Source organism: Poromitra crassiceps (genome assembly GCF_964638095.1).
Source record: "Poromitra crassiceps genome assembly, contig: HAP1_SCAFFOLD_1274, whole genome shotgun sequence".
NCBI classification, from domain to species: domain Eukaryota; kingdom Metazoa; phylum Chordata; class Actinopteri; order Beryciformes; family Melamphaidae; genus Poromitra; species Poromitra crassiceps.
The window spans coordinates 1-11,004 of record NW_028151136.1 but is presented as its reverse complement, the minus strand read 5'-3'; the positions used below and the strand labels follow the sequence as shown (position 1 = coordinate 11,004).

Below are 11,004 nucleotides of genomic sequence, written 5' to 3'. Positions count from 1 at the left end.
TCATTATAATTCCATCCATATGTAACACAATGACAGAATGCATGGCTATTTTGGCCATGTGTTTCATACACTTTCTGTAATGACTATTTAATAAAACATCTAAATGCAAAACAAACAAACAAAAAACACAGATGGGAGACCCTGGGACAAAATGTTGTCGAATGGGGGTCTGTGGTCTAATTTGTGTCAGTTTAGGGGTCGAAAGGTTGAGAACCACTGCTGTGGAGAATGTGAATTAAGATACTGTAGATCAGAGTTGAGACACAAGTGGAAACAACAAACGCGTCAGTTCATTGAAAAAAAAAATCATTTCCGTCACTACCATAAGGTTCAGAGCTGTACGGGCTGCTGCGGCCCTCGATGAAATCACAAATAGCCCAGTGTTTCACAGCTACTATTCTCTCTTCTATGCTCTTCTTCTGTCACTGCGTCCTATGACTGTATGTCTCCCCAGTGAGGAGTTGTACCTGTCCAACTGAACTGGACAGAAGGCCTGGCTGATTCTTAAGCTTACTGTAGGTCACTAGAGAAAATTAAAGTGATGCTGCTGGGAGGTAATTCTATCTAGCCAAAATAAAATAGAGAGCTGGTTTGTTTTACCATAGTACTGAATCGTTGCATCTTCCTGTTTTGACTGGGATAGAGTGCGTTATACTGTGTAGAAATGCTCACTCAAACTGAACCACATCCCAAAACAGATGATTCACTGGGAGTATCCACCCCTTTGCTTGCCCTTGGAGGTAATAAATTGAGGTTTTCTTTCCAAGAAGGAATTGCGTAAACGCCGTAAAGTTATGAGAGCATAATAGTAATGTGATGTAATGTGATGTAACGCCATGTTGAAAACCTGGATCAGCATATTCCTAGATGCTTTTTCTAACTGGGAAGCTCGACAGGTTAGAGACACATGCCTGGCCTATATGATGTCAACAGTCCTTCTATGTAGTTATTGAAGACTTGTCGTGACTAGCAATGTGATGTGAGAAGCGGAAGTGGTTGAGAGTAGAAACACAGACAGCCTGAGGTGAGGACCTGAGGATCAGGATGTGCCATCATTGACCAGTGAGGAGAGAGGGCAACTAGCCTACAAGGGGTTTTAGAGTTTAGGATGGTCTTAGTGGTGTCTGACACAGCCACACAAACTGTAATGTAAAAACTTGTTTAAAAAAAAATTAGAAAAAGGTTGATTTCTTCATAACAGTCATGTCAGACCTCATGTCATGCACAGCCTGTCTAATTTACAATCAAGTGTGGCCTACTCTATTAATTAACACATGGTGGCAATTATAGAAATTAATTCCCTCTAAAACGCCTATTAAAACTGCCATGGCAGGCTTATACAAAGAATCTTATAGGCTACTCAATGCAATGCTGCAGCCAATAAAAATAATGCAATGAAATAAACATAGATCTACAGTATACTCAAAACAGCATCATTTGACACCAGAGGAGACAAGTACTTTCCACCCAACTATGATCCTATGTGTCTTCTGATTGCTGACTACTAGAGCTCTAGTAGTCAGCAATCAGCCGTCTGATGATGAAGCGTCATCTGAAAGACCCAGCAAAACAAAAACACGAGCCAAACAAAATTCACATGCATAAAAAGCATAGTCCAACGCATGCAGCAGCCGCAAAACGATGCAGAAATCCCGGTATGAATGCAGGATTAACATGATTTATTTCTCGTTTCACCGCAGCGCCCATACACAGACAGGTTTACCCCGAAAACACGCTGTAATTCTCCATGGTATATATAACTCGGTCAGGTGACCTTGTCTTTGGACGCATCTACCCGAACAGGGGGATCATCCCAACTAGAGACATACAATGAATAGTTAAAATCCCCACAGAGTTTATACGAAAACTACAATGTTGTTTAGATACCAGTGCTTCTTCATTGCTGACATGTGAAGCCATATTCCATATTTAGGGAAACACACATGACCCGGGGCAGACAGGGGCTGCTCCCCCCCCCCGTCCTAGGTGAAATGGTACGGTCCTCTGCTGAAATTCCGAGAATTAAGCCGCTGTGTTTCTTAGAACTGGATTCTCAGAACTGGTGATGCACAGAGTTTCGAGGAAACTTTTACAAGGTGACTTTTTTTCTCTTTCTGCCATTTCTCAGTATTCGCAGCATTATGTAATAAGTATTGCGAAATATGGACGCGCATGTGGCCGCCTCGGCTACTCGAGGCTGGATTATTAAATATTTTGTTATTCCTTTTTATAACATTATAATAACTGTTACATGTGAATTCTTAGATGTCACTGTTGTCTAGCCTAGATGTTGGTTTTGACAGCTGCACTGTCTGACTGTCTGTGGCTTGGAAGAGCGCTTAACTTTTATAGTCCGGTTTAATTTTCGTGTCTGGCATTTTTTAATGTAGAATAATGCTGCTGTTAGACTACTGAGTGGAGATTTAGCACGGTTTAGTGCGTGAACCTGACCTAGGCTGCGGGTTTGCTGGCTCAATGTTTAACCTAGGCCAACAGCTAATTTACTGGGTAGTATTTACTGAACTATTGGTCAAGTTCTGCCTGCTATCAGTGCCGTGCAAAGCCGCGCAACAGGACTGCCTGGCCTGTCTACTGTGTCTAGTCTTCTTTTCGCCTGGCCCCTGCGCATTTGGTTGTCTCGCAAGGATGTCAATTTTACCAAGGCATCGCCGATATATTTTAAACGATCTAACCCCCCCAATAATACCTAATTTTAGTCGAATCCTCTGCGTCGCAGTCGCACCCAGCCGCGAAAGCTAATATGCTAATTCTAAACTTGAACGGACTTGTGACGGCCCTGTTCAGTGGCAGAGAAAGTTCAAGCAGCATCAAAAACATTTCAAATCACATCTTACGAAAGGCACCTCGTTACATTAGTTTAATATTTCAGGGTTATAAATAACTTGACGGGCTAGTAAATGTGAACGGGGGTAAATAAGATGTGTTCTGCTTATATCGGGGAACAGGAAACCTCTTGGTGTGCTGCTGGCAACATAATCTGTGCAGCCAGTACGGAATGTGCTTTGCCAAACACGTTTACAACCGACAGCCAGGACTCAACAGTGTTGAGTTTGGTCGAGTAGTGTAGTCATGATGAACCTAACCCATTACCAAGCGGATTGATAATAATGTTACTGTAAAATGTTGACGTTAGTTCACACCAGGGACCGAATTTCAGATGTCAGCAAATGTGGGTTTCCCATGTGCTTGTGTATAATTTGTAATTTAATGTCTGTCTGAGCTGTTGCCGCCTAACGTTACAGATGTAGACTAATCTAAACGTTATAAGATCGTAATAGCCTATGCTGCCCCCTGTTTTCACACAGACCATCAGTGTTTTTAATAACTTATGTTAATAATATTAATTGTAAGTAATTATCGTTAAGGCCCCATAAACCCAGATTGTCATAAGTCAAATTTGACTGAATTGGTTCACTGGTGTAATGGCGCCGCCTGTTGATGAAACACTCTCTCTCACACACACTTGCCAGGTTAAAAGCCAATTTTGATTGTAAACCCAGCATGCATGTGTTGCTATATGAGAAACTGGGATGATCAAAGCAACGCAGCCTTGTGTGTGTGTGTGTGTGTGTGTGTGTGTGTGTGTGTGTGTGTGTGTGTGTGCGCGTGCGTGCGTGCGCGCACCTTGTGTGTGTAGCTTGTGCAATATGATTTCCCCAGTCTTTGAGTAACCATTTACAGTCAGGATGTAGTGGAGGGTTGACTGACTCAGCACTGTAAAACACAATTTACCCATCTTTTTAGGCTGACATATGTCTTCATGATGGAAATTAAATTCATAGTATCATATTATCATAGTATCATATTAAGTAATATCAAATAGATATACTGTACGTTATTTATTTAGTTGTTTTTTTGCCTCATGATGGTGGCCAGCTGGAGGTCACGGTGTGCCTATTTATTTATCACACTCCATCAGTGTAGCCCTATGTATGAGTGCCTCTGTGTGGTGTAGGGATGGGTCTGTGTTTGAGCTGTGGCTATGGTGTGAACCAACTCTTTCATACGTTTTGCTCTGGCTCAGATTGTGACAGCATGGACACAGCTGCAGATGGCTGCATACAGTTCACACGCCACGCAGGCGACGTCCTGCTCAACTTCAACCGCCTGCGCAGCAGGGACATCCTGACCGATGTCACCATCCAGGTGGACGGACAGCGATTCCGCGCTCACAAGACAATCCTGGTGGCCTGCAGGTACGCTCCAAAACCATTGAAATGTTGCATTGAATTCACCACAAATTGACAAAATAACGGCACCATCCATGATTCATCAGGAATTGCCCCTAGAATTTTAGTTGAGAGAAGCAGGTTTGGAGGTTTTGGTGACAAGTGCTGGTAAATGAAGGGACATTGCCTTATTTGAGGGCTTAGTGAATTGACGCACCAAACACACCTGCAGGTGAAGAGTTGGTTTGAACTAAATTGGATTAACGAAATGGATTGTTTGACCTAATTTCATGCCTGTCCCAAATAAATATGGATGCTTTTCATCTGTCTCTGTGTAACACAACACTCGCCTCTCTTTCTTGTTTACAGTGGCTTCTTTTACTCCATTTTCATGGATCCTGAGAACGCAAACCTTAGTGCCATCAGCTTGGACCCCAAAGTGGACGCCAAGGGTTTGTCCATCCTGCTGGACTTCATGTACAGCTCCCGTCTCAACCTTAAGGACAGTCTGGTCCTGGCCACCATGAGCGCAGCACTCTACCTCCAGATGGAACATGTGGTCGACACCTGCCACAGGTTCATCAAGTCCAGGTAGGGGAGCAAAGAAACCGTGATAATGAATTCACTGCTATCGACATAAATAGATCTGAATGCGAATTTATCATTTTCATTGGATGTGCTTCTCCAGGCAGGAGTCTCTGAATATGCAGATCGAAGAGGTACAGAACAACTCGGTGCATCTGTCTGAGGACATTTCTGCTGTGAGGCCCGTTGATGAAAAAGAGTCAAACTTTAGAGCCCACCACCTGTCGACCTCCTCCCCTCTCCAGGAGTGCAGGGCTTATCTCCCCAGTGTTTTCAGCGGCATCAACACTTCAGGCTCCTATCACGTTTACGGACAGCTGCACGTCCCTGTTGGGAAGCCGGAGGACGCCCATAATAAGGTCGGCGCCCTCCCCCGAGGAGGTGCTTTATCTCAGACACTCTGCACTCAGGTACCCGGGGCCGGCGCCAACCTGGCTCACACAGAGTCCACCGCCATCATCCACCACCCGGTGCCATCCCACCCCAACTTCCCCACCACCACCATCATCCGACCTCTGCCTAGCTCCGCCTGCCAAACAGGGGCCCACGGGAGCCTTCAAGGGCCTGGCTCCCCTATGGAGGAAGAGGCCGTGCAGCACCCGCAAACCAGCTGCCTGGGTTCGACCCCGGGCTTCGGTAAAGGCGTCATCTGTAGCCCGCAGAGCCCGCTCAGGTCCGACTGCCAGCCCAACTCGCCCACCGAGTCCAGCAGCAGCAGAAACGCCAGCCTGATTCTCAAACAGCCTTCTGGCTGCTCAGAGGAAGCCAAGGCCCACAACTGGAAGAAGTACAAGTTCATCGTTTTGAACCAGACTTCTGAGGAGAGCGACAAGGAGGCTCAGGGAGGCAGTGCCGAAGCTGGCGCCCTGTCCCCGACACCAAGCACCTGCAAGACCGACGGGTCAGGGGGACACAGTGAGCCGGACGAGCACAGAGAAGAAATGCCCATGACTCCGATCGCTCGCCACACCAGCAGCAGGTGAAACTGACACAACTAACAGCAAAATACAACTTGGAAGTCTGTTTGTGCAAATGAAGTGTTTCATAAAGGGACAGTTCACCCCAAAATCAACAATACACATTTTCCCTCTTATCTGTAGTGCTATTTATCCGCTAAGATCGTTTTGGTGTGAGTTGTGTGAGTTTTGGAGATATCGGCCGTACATGTCTGTAACTCATGCAACTCACATGAAAACGATCTATGTGGACAAATAGCACTACAGGTAAGAGGGAAAATATGTATTTTGATTTGGGCGTGGACTGTCCCTGAAGTGCTTTAATGGAAGGAATCTTTCTTATTGGAATGTCCATAACTTCACATTAACTCTGTGGTCTTCTGTTCTCCGCGTAGCCACCTCAGATGCTCCTCGTGTGGCTGTGACAGCCCTCGGTGCCTGGAGATGGGCTCCCTCTCTCCTGGTTCATACAGCGGGGAGGAAAGTACCAAACTACACTCCGAGTACTCCACCTCCAGCTGTGGTGAGTGTCCTCCTTGAGACCATAATCAACATACCGGCAGTATTAGTCTATTGATAGTATTCTGTTACATCACCACACGGCCATCTTGGTAGGAAAATAGCAGGTGATTGTAATCAATTAACAGGTGACTACAATCAAGCGACACAACCAGCCAATGAGCTGTGTGTATTGTAGCGCCATATTGGTAGGAAAATGCTTGTGACGTCATGGGAATACTATGAATAGGTACTTCATTGCCAGTAATTCAGCGGGTTTATTTGAGCAGGGGAAAAATCCCACAGAGGCGTACTGACTGAATGCACAATTGGATGTGGCCATTGAGTGAAACTCTTTCGCTTCCTTCCACAGAAAGCAACAACTACTTCTGCAATGGGTGCGACTCCAAATTCACAGAGGAAGATTCCCTGAAAGACCACATGCTCCAGGTCCACAGCGACAAGCCATACAAGTGTGACTGCTGCCAGGCCGCCTTCCGCTACAAAGGCAACCTGGCCAGCCACAAGACCGTTCACACTGGTGAGACAAACAACATCCGATAAGACCGGCCACTATAACCTTTACATGAGGCTTTGTGGATGTCAGGGTCTCATTGTGCACCCTGCTCATGTCACATTGCAGGTTCGAAGCCGTACCACTGCAACATCTGCGGCGCTCAGTTCAACCGACCAGCCAACCTCAAGACCCACACCCGCATCCACTCAGGAGAGAAGCCGTACAAGTGTGAGACGTGCGGCTCCCGATTCGTCCAGGTGAGCTGCGCAGAGGTGTCGATATTGATGGAGTCGGAAACAAAACAGCCAAACGTAACACTTACACCACAGATTCTCCCTATAGAGTAGTTGATCTCATTCATTTCTGGAGTATCTTGCTGCATACATTTGCATATCAATGAGGGAGAAAATATTTTCTTGAAACTTCTTTAACTCTTTAATAGAGTTCATATTAATACCACCCATGTTATGTGAAGACAAGTGAGTTGGCAGAGACATAATAATTAATTGATTGGATTTATATAGCGCCTTTTTAGATACTCAAAGCGCTTCACACATCAGGGGAGGGAACTCAACTGATCCACCACCGATGTGTAGCACCCACCTGGGTGATCATGGCAGCCAGTTTGCGCCAGAACGCTCACCACACATCAGCTATCATGGTGGAGAGTTGAGGACTGAATGTGCCAATTAAGTAACGAGGGATGATTAGGTGGCCATGATTGAAGGAAGGTCTGTTTGGGAATTTAGCCAGGGCACCGGGGTTACACCCCACAGGGCACCGGGGTTACACCCCACAGGGCACCGGGGTTACACCCCACAGGGCACCGGGGTTATACCCCTAGTCCTGCGAAGAGTGCAGATGGGATCTTTATTGACCACAGAGAGTCAGGATCACGGTTTAACATCTCATCCGAAGGACGGTGCTCACTCACAGGACAGAGTCCCTGTCTCCGCCCTGGGGCATTGGGGAGATTATTCATCAGATCAGATTATTCATCAGACCATTCGGACCAGAGGGGAAGAGCACCTCCTACTGGTCCTCCAACACCACTTCCAGCACCAGTCTCCCATCCAATTAGTATCCTAGGCCAGACCTGCTTAGCTTCCCAAGGAAAGCCAGTAATGTAATGCAGGAGCCACTGGTGCCGACATATTTGCTAATCAGTGCATTAATTAGCTTAATTAATGACCTCATTAGCATAGCTGGTTCTGGTTAATGTGTCACGGTGATTATGGCGGGACATGAAGTAGCTCAAGTGCCTCTTGTTTCTGATCTTCCCCCAGGTGGCCCATCTTCGCGCCCATGTGCTAATCCACACGGGGGAGAAGCCGTACCCCTGTGAGATCTGTGGAACACACTTCCGCCATCTTCAGACACTCAAGAGCCACATGCGTATTCATACGGGAGAGAAGCCCTATCATGTAAGCTCCACCCCCTCTCCTCTCCTGACCCGGTGTGCCCCTGCTGGCCAAACGGGAGAGTAATCCCCTCCTCCCTGTGATGATTCACCTGGCTATCAATAGTTATAAGCCCTATGGGCAAGAGTGGTAATCCTGGAGAGCTATAAGCTATGTGTGTGTCAGTAACATGAGTGTAAATGCATTTTTAGCATGGGTAGGAATCAAACCCCCTAACGCCGACTGTGCTCTTATGAACAGATTGTACAGCTATGGTCAAAGCCCCAGGAAACTGAAATCCTGCTCAGCTATTTTGAAAATTATTTCAAGCGTGATTCTAATGGAAATTCTATTTTTCTCCTCCTCCTCAGTGTGAAAAATGTGACCTCCACTTCAGACATAAGAGTCAGCTGAGGCTTCACCTGCGACAGAAGCACGGCGCCGTCACCAACACCAAGGCTCAGTATCGCAGGACCGCCACCAACCTGATCGCTGGCCTGGCCAAGTCCTGCTGAGCCCGCTACGATCCAGTTGTTTATCATTGTTTGTTTGTTTTTCCTTTTGCATCTGCCACCATGTTGTCAAAAGATTTTTTATTTTTTTCTAAATACAAACACAGAAACATATGAATATCATATATATTTGTCATTTGCATTTGTAAATGATGCACATTATTTTATATAAGCTCTTTGGTATTTCAAAGATTGTAGAAGTTTATGCTTTCCTTGTGAATGTCTAACAATAGAATGTACATTTTGAATGTGAATTTGAGCTGTATTTTGCATTTACTTAACAGAATATCAGCATTGAAGGACGGTCTTTCTCATTCAGATTGAGAGACACTGTTACAATCCTGTTAAAGATATCGGTATGAACTTGCCTAGTAATGCGTTAACATTTTCAGTTAGTTGTTTTGTGAATAAGATAATATATATTTACAGATTGCCATCTGCTGGCAGAGTATGATTGTATTTACACAAATGTAAAGTTTCTTTATCTGTAGTGCAGTGGGCTTCACTGAATGTCAATAAGTGCTTGTTATTTTGTCATTGCATAGTTTTGGTACGTATTGTATGTACATATTTTCATTAATTTTATGTTATGTACATATTTTCTATTTTTTTTTTCTGTCTCGGTATGTTCTACTGCTGTTATTTTGCACACACATTATGCTGTAACTCATATATTTTCATACTTTTCATTGATACATTTCTACTTAATATGTTGTTGACACATTGGAATTGTTGGTTATGTTTAGTAACCCCCACTCGCAAAATTCCTATTTATATTCTATGTTTTTCTTTGCTTTGTCCTCTTACCATTTTGCTGCTGCAACGACCCAATTTCCCCAAAGGGATCATAACATTAGTTTCATCTTATTTGATCTTATGTATTATAGTGCACTTGTACATACACAGTGTATTCACCGTGCCTTACACTGAGATTCTTTTCCAGTGGCTTTCTTCCCAGACTAAGTGTTAACGCATTATAAGTTTGACAGTATGAAACCCCTGGTAGTTGTGAATTGCTCTTATGATGCATAGTACTCCCCCCCCCCAATTACATTCATTGCCATTTTGTCATGTGTATGCATGTCAGGTACTGTTTTTTTTGTATGCTCATTGTCTATCGTTATAGCTCTAAGACTGTAAATACACCAGGCCTCAAGCTAAAACATGCTCAGGAATGTTAGCAATATGTCTTTGTAACTGCAGAGTATATGAAAAAGAAAATAAAAGATACGGAAATAAAGAATGTATTATTTGAGACACAAGTGTTTTTATTTCTTTCTTTTATGCAGGAAAAAAACTACCGCTCCACCCGGCTTAGTCTTTGTTAAGGTGCTGGAAGCAATGAGTACGTAATGAAAAGAAAATAATCACTTAATTCTGTGCAAGGCTCACATTTAATTGCTGAGCTTTCGGTCTGTTATAAAATACAATTATGCAATATATTATATACAATATATGCTCATGCAGAGTGCATTAACAGGACGTCCTGGAGCAGTGCAGCTCTGCAGATGTAGGCAAGGTAAATGAGCTATATGGCAGTGTTCCAAAGTAAGGATTCAGGTTGCTCTCTTATCCCACATTATTCACAGATCTTCATTCCTTCTCCTACACAGATATAATTGAGGTGGATGGGTGAAGGAGATGAGCAGCATTGTGACCTAGCCTGGGTAAACCCAGCCTCCACGTGACCTCTATCTATGTGCTATGACTGATAGCACATAGATAGAGGTCACGTGGAGGCTGGGTTTACCCAGGCTAATCATGACCCATGTGGCCGTCTGTATTAAGAGCCAGTAGATCAACCTTTGGCTCCGTAGGGAGCATAGCAAAGAGCTATGGGGAGGGGCGGGGGGATGGACAAGGCCATGAACAACCACCTGAACATGACATTCCCATTTCTCAAATGGTGTGACAGGCTGCCCCCTGCTGGCTGTTTAGGTTTGAAAGCATTCAAGCAGTCTTCTAGCCTGGTAAACCAGCCAGTCACGTGACCTCACATTTCATTTGGCTCGCTGGTTTACCAGGCTAGCAGTCTTCAGGAGTTTTATGGATTTGTAAATTGTTGTATAGTAGGGAAGCTATACTGCATTTCGATACTAGGTGAAAGCTACTGCTCAGCTCTACACTATTTTTTTGTGTATAGTAGGAAATAATTATACAATAGGTGCAGTTCACAACACTGCCAAATGGTTAGAGCAGTGGTTCTCAAAGTAGGGTCCAAGAAAACCCCCAGGGGGTCTTGAACGGGTTCTAGGGGGTCCCCAGCAAAAAGGGGAATCATTTATTATCACTATAATTCCATCCATAGGCAACACAATTACAGAATGTATGCCTATTTTGGTCATG

At 44.6% G+C, this 11,004-nt stretch overlaps 1 protein-coding gene across 1 annotated transcript; it reads left to right on the top strand.

The window, feature by feature from the left end:
• Window positions 1–2,065: 2,065 nt before the first annotated feature.
• Window positions 2,066–9,882, top strand: LOC310771804 (B-cell lymphoma 6 protein homolog; the record flags this gene model as incomplete). The annotated part of the gene is made up of 9 exons (XM_083664322.1): window positions 2,066–2,096; window positions 4,046–4,217; window positions 4,560–4,781; window positions 4,879–5,754; window positions 6,127–6,254; window positions 6,603–6,770; window positions 6,873–7,003; window positions 8,033–8,170; window positions 8,518–9,882. The coding sequence occupies 9 exons, from the start codon at window positions 2,066–2,068 to the stop codon at window positions 8,659–8,661; spliced, it is 2,010 nt and encodes a 669-aa protein (XP_083520448.1). The 3' UTR covers window positions 8,662–9,882.
• Between the last annotated feature and the right edge of the window lie 1,122 nt (window positions 9,883–11,004).